The sequence below is a fragment of the Hyla sarda genome, chromosome 1 (assembly GCF_029499605.1).
Source record: "Hyla sarda isolate aHylSar1 chromosome 1, aHylSar1.hap1, whole genome shotgun sequence".
NCBI classification, from domain to species: domain Eukaryota; kingdom Metazoa; phylum Chordata; class Amphibia; order Anura; family Hylidae; genus Hyla; species Hyla sarda.
Window position 1 is genome coordinate 219,559,927 of NC_079189.1, and position 20,213 is coordinate 219,580,139.

The 20,213-nt window shown below is 44.7% G+C and overlaps 1 protein-coding gene across 1 annotated transcript in view; it reads left to right on the forward strand.

Annotated features, from left to right (window-relative positions):
- MRPS18C (mitochondrial ribosomal protein S18C) overlaps window positions 1-20,213 on the forward strand; it is a 31,186-nt gene that overhangs the window by 6,115 nt on the left and 4,858 nt on the right. Inside the window, exon 4 of the mRNA XM_056568782.1 lies at window positions 6,543-6,600. Within this exon, the coding sequence (XP_056424757.1) occupies window positions 6,543-6,600 (58 nt within the window). The remainder of the gene's footprint in view (window positions 1-6,542; window positions 6,601-20,213) is intronic.

Genomic DNA, 20,213 nt, shown 5'->3' on the forward strand with positions numbered 1-20,213 from the left:
AAGATACGAAGATAGCAGGACAGAGCACAGAATGGGATCAGGAAAGTATGGTTGTCATCATTGTCTCCTGCACTACCTGTCTGTTTCGACAAGTTAGTGCAGGTGAAACTGATGGCAGATTTCCTTTAACCCCTTATCTTGGAAGGAATTTTCACTGGCATAATATTGTTGAATATGTTATGATTTAGAACTTTGTGGAAATATTTGATGGAATAGGGTGAGGTCAGCATTTCTGAAAATTCCATTAAACTGGTACCCGATAGTATCTAAGGGTGGGTTCACACTACGTTTTCTCCCATACGGGAGCGCATACGGCAGGGGGGAGCTAAAACCTCGCGCTCCCGTATGCCTTCGTATGCGCTCCCGTATGTCATTCATTTCAATGAGCCGGCCGGAGTGAAACGTTCGGTCCGGTCGGCTCATTTTTGCGCCGTATGCGCTTTTACAACCGGACCTCAAACCGTGGTTGACCACAGTTTTAGGTCCGGTTGTAAAAGCGCATACGGCGCAAAAATGAGCCGACCGAACGTTTCACTCCGGTCGGCTCATTGAAATGAATGACATACGGGAGCGCATACGAAGGCATACGGGAGCGCGAGGTTTTAGCTCCCCCCTGCCGTATGCGCTCCCGTATGGGAGAAAACGTAGTGTGAACCCAGCCTTAGTCTTACATATAACAAAAATATCTTCATGCCAGATTAAAAGTAATTTACTTGATACTCTTGCCCTTTCATTGAGCCTATGATCTCAGAGCTGGTGAATTAAAGTTAGGACCTGTGCAGCAATATTGGTGATACAACACACCAGTGATACAGCCTTTGCAGCCTATTACTGATTCTGCCATGCTCCTGTGATGCGCCCTCAACTTGTAGGAAGATACAAGTGTCCACCTGTATCTTTTTTTTTTTTTTTTTGACTAAAGTTAGATACTGAAATGTGTTCTTTTTTTCTAATCGGTTTCTATGGTCTGATTGTAATTAGTTTTGTTTCCTTTTCTTTTATATATTATTTTGGGGGCAGTCATCTTGCCTTAAATGAGCACTGTCAGATACAAAAACGTTTGATATGTTGTAAAGCATCCAATAGGTTTTGCAATTGTTTTCATTAGAAAATGTTCAATATTTCATACTGAAAAAGCCAGTCAAACAACTGCCCCCCCTGCCTGCTTGGACACATACTAGTCCTGCTGTGTCCATGCATCATCATCTATGTCATGGACACACTTCCTTGATTGACAGCTGTGAGTGCAGGGCTCACAGCTGGAGGAAAAATCCTCCCACTGTCAGCTTGTCCTGCTACTGTCAGTGAGGACAAGCTGGGAGTTTTTTGCTAATGCTAGGGGAGATGTGAGCGGACAGCATACTGAGGGAGGGGGCGGAGACCTGCATAGTGAGGCCACGCCCCCTCCCTTTGAGAGGAATTTAGACTAGTGAGCTAAATTAAAAGTGTAATAAAAAAAAAAAATAAAGGTGCTGAGCAATATATTAAAAAAAAAGTTTTTTTGTTGGATCTGACGGGTACGCTTTAACCTCTTCAGGACGCAGGGCGTATGGATACGCCCTGCATTCCGAGCCCTTAAGGACGCAGGGCGTATCCATACGCCTGTGGGAAATCCGGTCCCCACCGCTAGCCGGTTGGGGAATGGAGCCGGATGCCTGCTGAAATCGTTCAGCAGGCATCGCGGCATATCGCCCAGGGGGGTCATGATGACCCCCCATGTCGGTGATGGCCGCAGAGCGATCTGCGGCGGATTCCGGGTCAATCGGGTCTCCAGTGACCCGGAATTACAGCGATCGCACTGATACGTCGGCCGGTTTACCGGCCGACCAATCAGGGCACCTCCTGCGGGTGTCACTCCCGCAACCCGCTCCGCCCCTCTTCCGGAGGACGCGAGAGGGTGCGAGAAGTGGACCCCGGCAGCTGGGGACCCCGATCCCCGGCATTCCTGTTGGGATCGGGGCCCCAGGAGCGGCGGTGGTGACGAGGGACTGACGTGTGCGGGAGCAGCAGTAGGAGGTGAGTGAAAGCCTCCTGCTGTTGCTTACCAACAGCTCCCAGCATGCAAAAAGGGCATGTTGGGAGCTGTAGTTATGCAACAGCAGGAGGCAGACCACCACAACTACCAGCATTCCCTTATGCAACAGCTGGAGGCACATTTTTTCTATGGAAAAGTGTACCTTCAGCTGTTGTATAACTACAACTCCCAGTTTGCACAAACAGCTAAAGTGCATGCTGGGAGTTGTAGTGGTGCATCTGCTGGTTGCACAACTACAACTTCCAGCATGCCCGTTGGCTGTCGGTGACTGCTGTGAGTTGTAGTTTTGCAACAGCTGAAGGCACACTGGTTGTGAAACTCAAAGTTTTTTTTACCTAACTCAGTGTTTCACGACCGGTGTGCCTCCAGCTGTTGCAAACTACAATTCCCAGCATGCACCGTACATGCTGGGAGTTGTAGTTTTGCAACAGCTGGAGGCACACTGGATGTGAAACACTGAGTTGGGTCACAAACTCAGTGATACATAATCAGTGTGCCTACAGCTGTTGCAAAACTAAAACTCTCAGCATGTACAGTCTGTCAGCGCATGCTGGGAGTTGTAGTTTTGCCACAGCTGGATTCCCCCCCCACCCAATGTGAACGTACAGGGTACACTCACATGGGCGGAGGTTTACAGTAAGTATCCGGCTGCAAGTTTGAGCAGCTCAAACTGCCAGCGAGAAACTACTGTGAACCCTTCCCGTGCGACTGTACCCTAAAAACACTACACTAACACAAAATAAAATAAAAAGTAAAAAACACTGTATATGCACATACCCCTACACAGCCCCCCTCCCCAATAAAAATGAAAAACGTCTGGTACAACACTGTTTCCAAAACGGAGCCTCCAGCTGTTGCAAAACAACTACTCCCAGTATTACCAGACAGCCACTGACTGTCCAGGCATGCTGGGAGTTTTACAACAGGTGGAGGCACCCTGTTTGGGAATCACTGGCGTGGAATACCCCTATGTCCACCCCTATGCAAGTCCCTAATTTAGGCCTCAGATTCGCATGGCGCTCTCACTTTGGAGCCCTGTCGTATTTCAAGGCAACATTTTAAGGTCACATATAGGGTATCGCCGTACTCGGGAGAAATTGGGCTTCAAATTTTGGAGGGTATTTTCTGATATTACCCTTTTTAAAAATGTTAAACTTTTAGGAAACCAAGCAGGGGCTTCCTAAAGGTGACATGCCCCCCAAAAACCATTTGTCGCTCCTTCCCTTCTGAGCCCTCTACTGCGCCCGCCGAACACTTTAATGTGCTTACTCTAGAAAAATTGGGTTTCAAATACAAGTAAAAATGTTCTCCTTTTTACCCCTTGCAAAAATTCAAAAATTGGGTCTACAAGAACATGCGAGTGTTAAAAATGAAGATTGTGAATTTTCTCCTTCACTTTGCTGCTATTCCTGTGAAACACCTAAAGGGTTAAAACGCTGACTGAATGTCATTTTGAATACTTTGGGGGGTGCAGTTTTTATAATGGGGTCATTTGTGGGGTATTTCTAATATGAAGACCCTTCAAATCCACTTCAAACCTGAACTGGTCACTGAAAAATTGTGAGTTAGAATATTTTGTGAAAAATTTGAAAATTGCTGCTGAACTTTGAAGCCCTCTGGTGTCTTCCAAAAGTAAAAACTGATACATTTTATGATGCAAACATAAAGTAGACATATTGTATATGTGAACCAAAAAAAAATGTATTTTGAATATCCATTTTCCTTACAAGCAGAGAGCTTCAAAGTTAGAAAAAATGCAAAATTTTCAATTTTTTCATCAAATTTTGGGTTTTTTCACCAAGAAAGGATGCAAGTTACCACAAAAATTTACCACTATGTTAAAGTAGAATATGTCACGAAAAAATATTCTCGGAATCAGAATGATAACTAAAAGCATCCCAGAGTTATTAATGTTTAAAGTGACAGTGGTCAGAATTGCAAAAAATGGCCGAGTCCTTAAGGTGAAAAAGGGCTGAGTCCTTAAGGGGTTAAAGAGTACTTGTCACCAAATAAACTTTTACAAACTAAATCAGGCTATGTTCCCTAACTACTCCTAACACTCCTCCCACCCTTAAAAAAATTTCAGAGCATTAAAAAGCTGTGTATCATACCTTTTATTGTTGCTCTCATAGTGCAATCTTCCAGCAGGAGAAAGTGGCTGTTTCCCAGCAGGTATGACATTACTGAAGCTTGCTGGGGGACCACTTCTGCCCTCACAGCAGTGCTGTGATGAATAGAAGACCTCAGGCTCTGTGCAGAATCTTGCAGCTTCTGTATCTTTCAGTGAGGCTCTTTGCAGCTTTCAGTCTTTGCAGCTTTCAGTCTTTGCAGCTTTCAGTCTTTGCAGCTGTCAGTGAGGCTCTTTGCAGCTGTCAGTGAGGCTCTTTGCAGCTGTCAGTGAGGCTCTTTGCAGCTGTCAGTGAGGCTCTTTGCAGCTGTCAGTGAGGCTCTTTGCAGCGGTCAGTGAGGCTCTTTGCAGCGGTCAGTGAGGCTCTTTGCAGCGGTCAGTGAGGCTCTTTGCAGCGGTCAGTGAGGCTCTTTGCAGCGGTCAGTGAGGCTCTTTGCAGCGGTCAGTGAGGCTCTTTGCAGCGGTCAGTGAGGCTCTTTGCAGCGGTCAGTGAGGCTCTTTGCAGCGGTCAGTGAGGCTCTTTGCAGCGGTCAGTGAGGCTCTTTGCAGCGGTCAGTGAGGCTCTTTGCAGCGGTCAGTGAGGCTCTTTGCAGCGGTCAGTGAGGCTCTTTGCAGCGGTCAGTGAGGCTCTTTGCAGCTGTCAGTGAGGCTCTTTGCAGCGGTCAGTGAGGCTCTTTGCAGCTGTCAATCAAGTTCAGTGCACAGAAACACTTCCTGAGTTTGGTCTCCTGCCATTACAAGCAGGAGACCAAAATCTGAGATTTTGACCAGACTGAATGTGTTCTGGCTAAGAAGTACAGCAGAAAAACTAACATAAAATGTTTTTTTTTTTTATGGAAGCCAGTTAAAGTTATTTATTTGGCATAAGGAATCAAATAGACAATAGACTGAAGCTGTCCCATTGACATGATCTGTAACCTTTACAGTGTTCATTCTAGAAGGAGGTTGATCTGTGAGCAACAGCTATAGTGTGTGCCTCTGTTATCTATACATTGTCACCTTTTACTGTTCTCCTGCCTCTGATGATAAGAACACTGCTAGTCGCTAAGATGGAAACTGAAAAGATTATTGTTATTTCTGGATTATTTTAAAACATAGTTACCGTACATGGAGAATTAGAAAAAAAAAGTCTCCAAAAATCTTTACAAAATATGGTTAAATGGGCACTGTCATGAAAAATTATTTTTGATATGTTGTAGTACTTAAGTACTACAACATATCTCTAATATACTTTTATTTAAAAAAATGCTTTTAAAACATTTTAAAAGCAATTTGAAATTCGGCCACTAGGGGGCGCCCTCCTAGTGGCGGAATGCAGTGCGGAGTGACATCACTGCAAAATTCCGACTGATTCCGGCAGGGCATCAGTCGAAATTTTGCGCAGGCGCAGTAACAGCCAGGGCTGCGCATCGGCTTCCCGCACTCGCCGACGGCCCTGCTGCAAGGTGCGGGGGTTTGGCTGCTCCAGCAAGGTGCGGGGGGTGGTGCTGCAAGGTACGGGGGGGGGCGGGGGGATGGGGGGCGCTGCTGCAAGGTGCGGGGGGGGGGATGGGGGGCGCTGCTGCAAGGTGCGGGGGGGATGGGGGGCGCTGCTGCAAGGTACGGGGGGGGGGGGATGGGGGGGCACTGCTGCAAGGTACGGGGGGGTTGGGTTTACTTACCGAGCGGCAGGAAGAGTCTCCCCCGCACCCGTCCCTCCTGCATCGGCTCCTGGCTCACTCCTTCCCCCATGAAACTCCTGTCCTGGGTGCCTCCAGTTGTTTTACCACTACAACTCCCAGCATGCCCTGACAGCCATTAGATGTCAGGGCATGCTGGGAGTTGTAGTGGTGAAACAGCTGGAGGCACCCTGTTAGGAGAACTAAGGGCGGAAGTGCCGACCCCAGCAGGCATCAGTGACGTGGTGCCTGCTGGGGAAGTCTGCCTGGAAGTCTGCACACTACCAGGCAGACTAAATGCCATTTTAAAAATAGTTAAAAAATAAATAAAGGCAGGGAGGGTGTTAGGGATAGAAGGGCAATAGGCAGGGACAGAAAAAAAATCATGATGGTAGGAGCTACCCTTTAACATAAAAACTTGATTTAAACAATAGGCCATTTTTTGATGGCACATTTCCTTTAATCCCCAGTAGAATAGATCAAGGTAAGAAGAGAAAAAGAACATTCACTTTGACTGCTGCTGTTCTGCCACAAAAGTTGAAGCTGGATGATGTCTGTGATGGCCTGGCCTCATGCATTTGACACATGGTAGAACCTGGTTCATGCATAGGAATATATCTGCTGACTATAAAAGGTTTATCAACTGCTTATTTTCTAAAAAGGTATTTTACTCTATAATTAGTAACTCTGTTTTCAGCAACTCTTCTTGTATTTCCTACAGCTCCTTTCTCAGTTTGTTTCACCTCACACTGGTCGCATTTATGGAAGACATATAACAGGTATATATACAACATATTTTCTACTAACCGTCTTTGAAAAATGTTTATAATTTACAGAATTTCTGCAGTGTAGAACTGTACAAAACAATTCCATGTAGGAATAACTTTGAATCACTTTTAAGCAACCACAAAGTTCAGCCTTAGCTTTATTAAAGGGGTACTCCGGCGCTTAGACATCTTATCTGACATCACGCTCCGCCCCTCAATGCAAGCCTACAGGAGTGGGTGTGACAGCTGTCACACCCCCTTCCATAGGCTTGCATTTAGGGGCGGAGCGTGACATCACACGGGGGTGGAGGCGTGACGTTACACACCGCCTTCCCCCATGGTCGCCGGTAATCAGACCCGGAGCGAACACTCTCCGGGGATTGATTTTAACTGGGGTGCTGCGTGCAAGATCACGGGGGTCCCCAGCGGCGGGACCCCCGCAATCAGGCATCTTATCCCCAATCCTTTGGATAGGGGATAAGATGTCTAAGCGCCGGAGTACCCCTTTAATGGCCCAACACACCAGAGGAAGCACAAAAAAATATTAAAGGGAACCTGCCATTCATCGGTGGGTGAGCAGGCTAGTGGCCCTCACGAATAGCCGTGACTCTTTATCCTGCCGGACGCCCACTGCCTAATTCAACATGTACATTCTCAAACTACTGTATGTAACCTAATAAGTGATAAACCGTGTATCTATCACTATATTATGCTGCCCTCGGCAATGGCAGCACAAATAATGTTACCGATTCTTTTTATGATAAATAGGTCCAGTGCCCATAATATGTTATGCAATTTCAATTTGTAATATTCTTTGGTAGAATTGATCTAGGGCCTGCAGTATATTGTGTGGATGGTCCACCATTTCATGAGTGTACAGGTCCTTTAAAGGGAACCAATCAGCAGATTTTAGCATATATAATGCTTGGCAATGCCCCCAGGAATAGTGAAGATATTAAGTTATAAAGTCCAATACCCCACCCCCAGCCGCCCGGCAAGTAGTCCCCTGGGCGGGAACTTCTACTTACCAGAACCCGTTGCTCGGGCCATGCCGACCAATGGCTTTAATGACTGCTCGCATCATTGCTCTGCTCCCTAAGCAGACAGAGCAGAGCGGTGATGCAAGTCGTTGGAAGCACTGTGGATCAATGGGTGCTGGTAAGTAGTACTTGCTGGGTGGCCAGGTGGGACTTTTTATACTTTAATATCTTCACCATTACTGGGGCACAAATGTCCCCCAGGGATGGTGAGGATAACGGTTTTAGCATATATAACACACTGCCAAGTGTTATGTATGCTAAAATCTGCTGATTGGTTCCCTTTAAAAGTGTTATTTAAATGAAATGTTGACTTGTCATAGACAAGTGTAAATATTTTGACCAGTCGGAGGGTCTGGGTGTTGATACCCCCAACTGATCATTAGAACGAACCGGGAGAAGCCCTCGGTTAAGCATTTCTCTGCATGTCTCTCTTCTCACTGCAGGAAACTGGCAGCATAGACCTACTATGGAATCCATTTTCTGCAGCAGGAGGGAGAATGGGACAGAAGCACATACCTAAGCAATACTCCCCACTCATTCTAGCGATCAGTTGGGGTTTGAACACCCAGACCAATATAAACTTTTGACACGTCTATCTGACAGATTCTAACGGGGTGCTGCGTGGGGATGGGGGATAAGATGTCTTAGCGCCGGAGTACCCCTTTAAATAGTTATTGGTGTCTGTATGACAATGTAGTCTCCCTATGTATGATACTTAGTGATCATCTGTTGAGATCTTAATATAACTGTTACATACAGTACCTATGCCATATTGTTACTGTGTTACAGTGGGGCAAAAAAAGTATTTAGTCAGCCACCAATCATGTATACCTCAACTATGAGAGACATGGAGAGAAAAAAATTCCGTAAAATCACATTACCTGATTTTTAAAGAATTTATTTACAAATTATGGTGGACCATAAGTATTTGGTCAATAACAAAAGTTCATCTCAATACTTGTTTTATACCCTTTGTTGGCAATGACAGAGGTCAAATGTTTTCTGTAAGTCTTCACAAGGTTTTCACACATTGTTGTTGGCCCATTCCTCCATGCAGATCTCCTCTAGAGCAGTGATGTTTTTGGGCTATCGCTGGGCAACACTGACTTTTAACTCCCTCCAAAGGTTTTCTATAGGGTTGAGATCTGAAGACCGGGCGGTGTGTATGGGATCATTGTCATGCTGAAAGACCCAGCCACATTTCATCTTCAATGCCCTTGCTGATGGAAGGAGGTTTTCATTCAAAATCCAATGATACATGGCCCCATTCATTCTTTCCTTTACACGGATCAGTCGTCCTGGTCCCTTAGCAGAAAAACAGCCCCAAAGCATGATGTTTCCACCCCCATGCTTCACAGTAGGTATGGTGTTCTTTGGAAGCAACTCTGCATTCTTTCTCCTCCAAACACGAGTTGAGTTTTTACCAAAAAGTTCTACTTTGGTTTCATCTGACCATATGACATTCTCCCAATACTCTTCTGGATCATCCAGATGCTCTCTAGCAAACTTCAGACAGGCCCGGACATGTACTGGCTTAAGCAGGGAGAAACATCTGAAACTGCATGATTTGAGTCCCTGGTGGCGTAGTGTATTACTGATGGTAGCCTTTGTTACTTTGGTCCCTGCTCTCTGCAGGTCATTCACTAGGTCCCCCCATGTGGTTCTGGGATTTTTGCTCACCGTTCTTGTGATCATTTTGACAGCACGGGGTGAGATCTTGCGTGGAGCCCCAGATAGAGGGAGATTATCAGTGGTATTGTTTGTCTTCCATTTTCTAATAATTGCTCCTACAGTTGATTTCTTCACACACAGCTGCTCGCCTATTGCAGATTCAGTCTTCCCAGCCTGGTGCAGGCCTACAATTTTGTTTCTAGTGTCCTTCTTTGGTCTTGGCCATAGTGGAGTTTGGAGTGTGACTGTTTGAGGTTGTGGACAGGTGTCTTTTATACTGATAACAAGTTCAAACAGGTGCCATTAAAGGGGTACTTCCGTGGAAAACTTTTTTTCTTTTTTTGGTCAACTGGTGCCAGAAAATTAAACAGATTTGTAAATGACTTCTGTTTAAAAATCTTAATCCTTCCAGTACTTTTTCGGGGCTATATACTACAGAATAAATGCTTTTCTTTTTGGATTTCTCTGATGTCATGACCACAGTGCTCTCTGCTGACCTCTGCTGTCAATTTTTGGAACTGTCCAGAACAGGAGAAAATCCCCATAGCAAACATATGCTGCTTTGGACAGTTCCTAAAATGGGCAGCAGAGGTCAGCAGAGTGCACTGTCGTCGTGACATCAGAGAAATCCAAAAAGAAAAGCATTTTCTCTGTACTATACAACCCATAAAGTGTATTGGTAGGATTAAGAGTTTTTAATAGAAGTAATTTACAAATCTGTTTAACTTTCTGGCACCAGTTTTCCACGGGAGTCTGAATTATAAAAATATATCATTAATTAAATTGCACGGTCAATGGCGTACGTGCGAAAAAATTCCAAAGTCCAAAATAGCGTATTTTTGGTCACTTTTTATATCCTGATTTTTTTTTAAAAGTGATCAAAAAGTCCGATCAATACAAAAATGGTACTGCTAAAAACATCAGATCACGGTGCAAAAAATGAGCCCTCATACCACCCCGTTTGCAGAAAAATAAGTTATAGGGGTCAGAAGATGACCATTTTAAGCGTATACATTTTCCTGCATGTAGTTATGATTTATTCCAGAAGTACGACAAAATGAAACCTGTATAAGTAGGGTACCATTTTAATCGTATGGACCTACAGAATAATAAGGTGTCATTTTTACCGAAAAGTTTTTGCGTAGAAACGGAAGCCCCCAAAAAGTTACAAAATTGTGTTTTTTATTTTGTCGCACAATTATATTTTTTTTCCGCTTTGCCATAGATTTTTGGGTAAAATGACTGGTCATTACAAAGTAGAATTGGCGCAAAAAATAAGCCATCATATAGATTTTTAGGTGCAAAATTTAAAGGGTTATGATTTTTAAAAGGTAAGGAGGAAAAAACTAAAGTGCAAAAACGGAAAAACCCTCCGTCCCCAAGGGGCTAAAGAAGAGGTTACAGGTCTGTGAGAGACAGAAATCTTGCTTGTTTGTAGGTGACCAAATACTTATTTTCCACCATAATTTGCAAATCAATTCTTTAAAAATCAGACAATGGAGGAGATTTATCAAAGGCTGTCCAGAGCAAAATTTGCTGTGTTGCCCATAGCAACCAATCAGATCGCTTCTTTCATTTATGAAATGGTCTGTGTAAAATGAAAGAAGCAATCTGATTGGTTACTATGGGCAACTCAGCAACTTTTCCTCTGGACAGGTTTTGATAAATCTCCCCCATTGTGATTTTATGGATTTTTTTTTTCTCATTATGTCTCTCATAGTTGAGGTATACCTATGATGAAAATTATAGGAATCTCTCATCTTTTTAAGTGGGAGAACTTGCACAATTGGTGGCTGACTAAATACTTTTTTGCCCCACTGTAGGTAGTACATATCGTTCAGGCGGGTGCATTTTTTCTGGGTTAAGCGTTTTTATTATTTTATTTTTGGGGTACTTTGTGTGTGTGTGGGGGGGGGGGGGGGGGGGGTCTGTGTACATGCCACCAGCCACTGTTCTGGGCTAAGTGGCTGGACCCCCCCACTGACTTTTGCGCTCCCTGCCGCCACCAAGCGCTAATCAGTGTGCACACCACTGATTAGGTACACACTTTTTTTTTGGCATAGGGCTTTTTTTGCGGTAGAAGCCCAGTTTTTTGTTCCCTTTTTTAGTTTATATTTTTTCTGTTAGGGAGGTAGTATCGCACCACACCACACACAGCACATACACAAATAAAGTTTTTTCCCCCCACATATATACTTCACCCTCCCTTAGAGTAGAGAAATGGCCCGCAAGGCGTTTTCAGCGGAGAAGGCATATGCCATACTTGCCTCTGACACTGAAAGTGCCTCAGAGGACGGGGAAGACCCCACATTCCTTATTTCCTCGTCCTCCTCATCATATAGTTTGGATGATGAGCCACCAAGGCGGCAGAGATGCCGGCATGGGGGACCGCAAACATCCTCTGCTCCTGACCCTGTGCTTCATGTTAGTATGAGTCCCCCTTGCGTTCATACTAGTCAAGCCCCCCAGCCAAGTTCTGTGGTGCCCCGTACCGGAGAACTTGTCTGGACTGAGCCAGCGGACCATAAGCCTGTGATTCCTGAGTTTGTTGGTGACTCAGGATTCAAGATTGACATTGTCGGGTTCACTGAAATGGACTATTTCAGGGTTTTTTTCAGTGACTACTTTGTCAATCTGATGGTTGACCAGACGAACCTGTACGCCCAACAGTTCGTCGCCGCAAACCCGGGCTCACTTTTGGCTAGGCCAAATGGCTGGTTCTGCAGAAGGGCCTGGTCAAAAAACACATTGTCAGGCAATATTTGAGTGGTGACGTCCTTTACCAGACCCCGCTCTACAATATGGCGATGGCATGTCCCCGGTTTGAGGCCATTCGGAAATATTTACATTATGGTGATAATGCGGCACCCGCCGAACTGATCCCATGTCATCAATCACTTCGGGGCCAAATTTTGGGAGGCCTATGTCCCTGGAAGGGAGGTTGCTATTGATGAGTCTCTCATCAGCTTTAAGGGGAGACTCAGCTTCCGGCAATACATCCCTACCAAGCGAGCGCGGTATTTCTTGAAAATGTATAAACTCTGCGAGAGTACCTCAGGGTACACTTGCAAGTTTAGAGTATATGAGGGACGAGATTCCCGTATTGAACCCCCAGAATGTCCCCCCACTCTGGGTGTTAGTGGGAAAATTGTTTGGGGCCTTTTGCACCCATTGCTAGATAAAGGTTACCACCTTTACGTAGATAACTTTTATACTAGTATCCCTCTCTTCACATCCCTCGCCGCCAGATCCACGCTCACTTGTGGGACAGTCCGGAAGAATCAGAGGCCTTCCTTCCTATCCCTCAGGGTGAGTACCGTGCCCTTACCCATGAAGACCTGTTGCTGGTCAGGTGTAAGGACAAGAGGGATGCCCTTATGCTCGGGGGAAGAGTTTCTTTCTGATCAAGTCCTCAAGCCATATAATGCCATGCCGAAAACATGATAAGGTATGAAAAAGGTGCAGTCTACATGGTACAGGATGCCATGTATAACACTTTTGTACTGTCCCAGTACGCTGGCAACACAGGGACATACCTGCAGTTTCAAAAGGAAGTTCTAAAGGCCCTCATCTTTGGTGACCGCCAAAGAGCGGGTGAGTGCATCTCTAGAACTGTGGGCCCCCAGCCAACACTTTCCAGGTGAGGTCCCCCACACTGGAAAGAAGGTACGATCCCAGAAAAAATGCAGTGTGTCGCAAGAGGGGGATTCGTAAGGACACCACCACTCAGTGCGACACTTGCCCCATTCATCCGGGCCTCTGCATTAAAAACTGCTTCAGGGAGTATCACACTTCCATGGAGTTCAACATTTTTAATCCTTTCACCTGATTTTCATTCCCCAGAATTCGACTCCAATGTACCAGTCCAGAGTACATTGTTTTCCAAATTTATATAAAATAAAATAAACCTCTTTGCCAATACCCCCGATAGATATGTCACGGGACACAGAGTCAACAGCATTGGGGGGTTTGCAGTGGCCTCAAAATGTGCAGCGCTCTCTCCCCACCTGAGTGGGCTGCGTATTTGAGGTAACAGAATAGGGACAGCCACACAAATCACATTCCCAGAATGAGTCAGAGGATAGGGTTTGGGGCGGGCATCATTTTTACTTTTGGCTATACTCTGGGTCATCATTCTGGGAATTGACATATCAGTATTAAAATTGCAATTTTCATTACAACTCCCATCCACCCCCCCCCCCCCCCAAGTACATTTCCTCCATTCCTGGAAAATAAATTTAGGGAACACCCGTCTGTTCCAAATCTCCACTTCACCCTATACACCTTCCCTAGGGGGTGTACTGTTTGTAATAGGCTCACATGTGGGTGTTACTTTCTTGTATTTTCCTCTGAATGTATGTAACTGTTAGGTCCGTAAGAAACATCAGCCTCAAATGCGGAGTTCTCGCTCATGAGCTCTGTCGTATTTCCAGGTGACAATTCGGAGTCACATGTTAGTTGCTCCCAGAAAGATGAAGAAGAGCATAGGTTGAAAATTGCAATTTTCAAATGCTACCCTTCATCCATTCCTGGAAAATACATTTAGGAAACACCCGTGCGTTCCAAATTTTTCCTCTTTAGGCTAGGATTCCACTTGGTTTTTTGTACTGGGTTTTTTGGATTAAAAAAAAACGCATGAAAAAACTCCAGTGCAAAGTCCTGCATCTGGTGTTTTTTCATTTGTGTGGAAATTGCATTTTTGTCACCTTTTGCGATTTATTTATTTATTTTTTTGGTACCCAAATTTTGTTGGATACAAAAAAAAAAAAAAAAAGGATGCAGCAGTGATGGAAATTTTTTTTATTAAACGAAATGTATATATTTTATAACAAACTTTTTATTATTTTTTAATAAAGTGTGTGTGTTTCACTTTTTTTTCTCTCTATTTTTTAAATTTTTTAGGTAGTACTACTACTCCCAGCATGGAACAGACTGTTCCATGCTGGGAGTAGTAGTACCTGTAGTAATAGACATATCACCCCGGGTCTCAGTCATGACACCCGATGCGATCGTCCATTATATAGCAGAGATGCCGCTGTATACAGTGCTCACATCTCTGCTCTGTACTCCAGTGATGTAAATAGAACATCATTCATTCATATTTCCCACCCAGAGTGGTGATTGGCCGGATGGTTGCAGCCAATCACAGCTCTGAGGGAAATATCAATGAGTGAGTGGCCAGAGTACAGAGCAGCGATGCGAGCGCTGTATACAGTCGCACCATCTCTGCTATAGACAGGACGATCACAGCTGGTTGCAGGCACTACTACTCCCAACATGGAGCACACTCTACTCCATGCTGGGATCTGCATTAATAGACAGATCGCAGCGAGTGTAACTTCTGACACTCGCAGCGATCTGTCTATTAATGCAGGTACTACAGCTCCCAGCATGGAGCAGAGTGTGCTCCATGTTGGGAGTAGTAGTACCTGCAGTCATGGAAAGATCACAGCGGGTATCACTCCTGACACCCGCTGTGATCCTCCTGTATAATGTATAGATGCAGCGGCCGCTCTCCTATGGTCCCCTGCACTGACGTATATATACACATATTCCTAGAGCTGTGATTGGCTGGAACCATCTGGCCAATCACAGCTCTCTGTGGGAAATATGAATATATGTATATATACAGCAGTGCAGGGGACCATAGAAGAGCGGCCGCATCTATACATTATACAGGAGGAACGCAAAGGGTGATTTGTCAATTAGTACAGGTATCATGGACCAGTGTGTTCCATGCTGGGAGTAGTAGTACTAGCTAAAAAGAAAAAAAAGTGAAAAACACACACACACTACATTTTTATTATTGTCTGCTACATTTTTAGGTCCCCACCCGCCCACATAAATTGATCACTGTTTAAAAATGAAAAATTTTGCAATAGAAAAGATAAATTTTGTTAGATACAATTTTTTCCTTCACTACTGTATCTTTATTTATTTTAATAGTACCCTACGAAATTTTAAGTGAAAAACACCAAGTGGGATAAGAATTTTGCTATTTCTCATTGATTTACAGCTAACATCTGGCCGCAGCGTTTTTTTGGCCAAAAAAAGCCATGCGGCAGAATTGCCATTTTTCTTGGCGTTTGAAAAAAAAAAAACACATTCCTCAGGGTGGGTACTTTCTGTGATGGTGTCACATGTAGATGTTTCATTTTTGTAGTTTCCTCTGAATGTATGTAACCGTCAGCTACTGATCTGCCATAGGCCACAAATGCAAACAGACTTCTGAGCCTTGTTCAAAAAGCCCTCCAAAATATGTAACCCAATTTCTCCCATTACCCCTTGTGAAAATGTAAAAAATTGGGTAACCCCAGAATTGTAGTGTAAAAAAATTAAATTTTTCAATTTATGGCCCACTGTTCAAAAAACCTGTGAGGTGTAAGTACTCACACTACCCCTTGTTATCTTCCTTGAGGGGTGTAGTTTCATAATTGTGGTCACTTGCCGGGGTTTTTTTTCTTACTGCTGTTCTTGCACAATGGGGGCTTTGTAAACTCACATGTCCCCCGTCTTCAATTCCAACAAACTTTTCAGTCCAAAAGCCCAATGGTGCTCCTTCTATTCTGAGCATTGCAGTGCACCCACAGAGCACTTTACATCCACATATGAGGTATTTTTTCTCTCAGGCAAAATTGCACTACAAATTTTGGGGGCCTTTTTCCCTACTACCCCATGTGAAAATGAAACATTTGGGGTAACATTATCAATATAGTCAGAAAAATCTAATTTTTCACTTTTACGGCCCATTGTTCAATAAAAACCTGGGAGGTGTAAGTACTTACTGTAACCATTGCTACGTTCCTGGAGGGGTCTAGTTTCCAAAATGGGGTCACATGGGGGGTTCTGCTGTTCTGGCTCCATGGGAGGTTTGTAAACGCACATGGGCCCCGACTTCAATTCCAGCAAAATTCTCTTTCCAAAAGGCCAATGATGCTCCTTCTGTTCTGAGACCTGTAGTGCGCCAGCACTTAACATTCACATATGGGGCATTTTGTAATCAAGAGAAATTGGGCTTCAAATTTTGGGGTCCATTTTTCTCCTATTACCCCTTGTGAAAAAGAAAGATTTGGGGTAACACCATTTGTGTTAAAAATCAAATTTTCCATTTTCACGTCCAACTTCAACGCAAAGTCGTCAAAACACCTGTGAGGTTTTTAAGGCTCACTATACCCCTTGTTACGTTCCTTGAGGGGTGTAGTTTCCAAAATAATGTCATGTTTTTTTTTTTTTTTTTTTGCTGTTCTGGCACCATGGCACTTCCTAAATGCAACATGGCCCCCAAAAACCATGACAGCAAAATTCGTTTTCAAAAATCCCAAAGTTGCCCTTTTCCTCTTGAGCCATATTGTGAGCCCGCAGAGCACTTTGTCAACATGAGGTATTTTGGGGGGCTTTTTCTCCTTATACCACTTTTAAAAATGAAAAAATGGGGCTACAAAAACATGTTGGTGTAAAAAAAAAAAAATGCAGATTTTGATTTTTCTCCTTCACTTTGCTGCTATTCTTGTGAAACACCTAAAGGGTTAACAAACTTTCTGAATGTCATTATGAATACTTTGAGGGGTGTAGTTTCTATAATGGGGTCATTTATGGGGTATTTTTCACAGAAAGGCCCCTCAAATCCACTTCAAACTTAACTGGTCCCTGAAAAAAATCAGATTTTAAAATCTTCGTGAACCTTTTGAAAATTGCCGCTATACTTTGAAGTAGGGATCGACCGATATTGATTTTTTTTAGAGCCGATACTGATAACCTGTGAACTTTTAGGCCGATAGCCAATAACTTATACAGATATTTCCCCCTTGTAGACAGCAGAAACCCCCCCCCCCCCCCCCCACTCTTGTAGACAGCTCACCGGCGGCTGTCCTCGGGTGTGGCTGCTCTGCTGTCCAGTTCTCCCGATCCCATCATGGCATCCTATACACGTCACTCTGCTTCCTCCGTAGCGTTACGCTGGAGAGGAGGAGTGACGTGTGTGTCACATGCTCCTCCATAGGACGCCATGATGCGATCGGGAGAAAGGGACAGCAGAGCGGGGCTGCACAGCAGGTATCGGGGGAGTGGGCCGCACAGGACATGGTATCGAGGCCGCACCCGCTGGACACATTATCGGCAAGGTTAGAAGCAAATACCGATAACTTAAATCATCGTGAATAACGGCCAAACTGGTCGATCCCTAATTTGAAGCCCTCTAATGTCTTCAAAAAGTAAAAACATGTCAGTTTTATTATGCCAACATAAAGTAGACATATTGTATATGTGAATCAATCTATAATTTAAATACAAAAAGAAGCACGTACATGCACTCACCGCAAAGCAGAGACAGTCAGGTGTGAAGATTCGGTGACTGGGTGCCGGATCTCGGCATCGGCGCTCGGAGGCTACGCCGGCAGTTTCGCACGTAAGTGCTTCTTCCGGCCTGAAACTGCCGGCGTAGCCTCCGAGCGCCACACACCAGCGCCGAGATCGGGCACCCAGTCACCGAATCTTCACACCTGACTGTCTCTGCTTTGCGGTTAGTGCACGTACATGCTTCTTTTTGTATTTACATTGGATACTTCATACTGTTGTATGTGCACTCTGCAGGAGACTAGGACATAAGTCGTTGAGGACCGTACTACTGGCATAAGTTGATATTGTTCTTAAGAGTGCTCTCCCCTTCTCTGTTGCGTTTTTCAATATATAATTTATTTGGAATATCCTTTTTTTCCTTACAAGCAGAGAGTTTCAAAGTTAGAAAAATGCAAAATCTTCAAAATTTTCATGACATTTTGGGATTGTTCACAAGAAAGGATGCAAGTATCGAAAACATTTACCACTGTTAAAGTAGAATATGTCATGAAAAAAACTCTCAGAATTAAAGGTAAAAGCTAGAGATGAGCGAACTTACAGTAAATTCGATTCGTCACAAACTTCTCGGCTCGGCAGTTGATGACTTTCCTGCATAAATGAGTTCAGCTTTCAGGTGCTCCCGTGGGCTGGAAAAGGTGGATACAGTCCTAGGAGACTCATCCCCCCCCAGCGATCGCTGATATAAACTAGTCAAATCTGACTAGCTGATAGCAGCGCGGTGTGCGAGTCCCGATCACGTGGATCGGGACACACACCGCTCTAAGTGTCCCTTACCCGTCCCCCGGCGTCACTTACCCGGCCATGCGGTGTCCCGAGCGGTCCCGGCGTCCTCCAGGCGGTCCCGACGGTGGTGCGTCCCAGCGGTGAGTTTGCAGCAGCAGGGCGGCATCTTCATTGGCAGCAGTGAGATCGCCGTAAAGCGATCTCACCGCTGCCTCTGGGAGTTTCAAAACTGCAACTCCCAGCATGCACAGACAGCCTTTGGCACTGTATAATGGCCTCCAATCTGTGCTCTTCCCGATGTTGCAAAACTACAAATCTCAGCATGCTCAGTCTGTCCAGGCATGCTGGGAGTTGTAGTTTTGTAACATCTGGAAGAGCACAGATTGGAGACCATTATACATTGGTCTCCATACTGTGGACCTCCAGATGTTGCAAAACTACAACTCCGAGCATACCAGACTGCCCAAGCATTCTGGAAGTTGTAGTTCGGCAACATCTGATCCTTCAGATATTGCCGAACTACAACTTCCAGCATGCCTGGGCAGTCTGGGTATGCTGGGAGTTGTAGTTTTGGAACAACTGGAGGCTCACTGGTTTGGAAACACTAAGTTAAGTAATAAACTTTTAAGTGTTTTGCAACCAGTGTGCCTTCAGCTGTTAGATAACTACAACCACCAGCATGCACGGACAGCCAAAGGGCATGCTGGGAGTTGTAACAGTATGCCTCTAGCTGTTGCATAACTACAAGTCCCAGCATGCCCTTCTGCTGTAACTGCATGCTGAGATTTGTAGTTTTTGCAACAGCTGAAGGCACACTGGTTGCGAAACACCAGTTTATCTAACTCCGTGTTTCGCAACCAGTGTGCCTCCAGCTGTTGCAAAACTACAACTCCCAGCATGCACAGACAGCCAAAGGGCATGCTCTGAGTTGTAGTTTTGCAACAGCTGGATGTTTGCCTCCCCCCAATGTGAATGTACAGGGTACACTCACATGGGCAGAGGTTTACAGTGAATGCTGCAAGTTCGAGATGATGCAAATTTTGTGCTGCAGTTCAAACTCCCAGCAGCAAACTTGCTGTGAACCTCTGCCCGTGTGACTGTACTCTAAAAACACTACACTTACCTAAAATAAAAAGTAAAAAAACACTACATATACACATACCCCTACACAGCCCCCCTCCCCAATAAAAATGAAAAACGTCTGGTACGCTACTGTTTCCAAAACGGAGCCTCCAGCTGTTGCAAAATAACTCCCAGTATTGTCGGACAGCCACTGACTGTCCAGGCATGCTGGTAGTTTAGCAACAGCTGGAAGCACCCTGTTTGGGAATCACTGGCATAGAATACCCCTATGTCCACCCCTATGCAAATCCCTAACTTAGGCCTCAAATGCGCATGGCGCTCTCTCACTTTGGAGCCCTGTCTTATTTCAGGGCAACAGTTTTGGGACACACATGGGGTATCTCCGTACTCGGGAGGAATTGCCTTACAAATGTTGGGGGGGCCCCCTATGAAAAGGTGAAGTTGGGATCTACACCAGCATGTTAGTGTATAAAAATTACATTTTTTACACTGACATGCTGGTGTTGCCGCATACTTTTAATTTTCACAAGATGTAAAAGGGGAAAAAAGACCCTCAAAATTTGTAATGCAATTTCTCCTGAGTACGGAGATACCCCATATGTGGGCGCAAAGTGCTCTGGGGGTGCACAACAAAGCTAAGAAGGGAGAGTGCACCATGTACATTTGAGGTGATTTGCACAGGGGTGGCTGATTGTTACAGCAGTTCTGACAAACTCAAAATATCGATATGTGACCCCATTTTGGAAACTACAC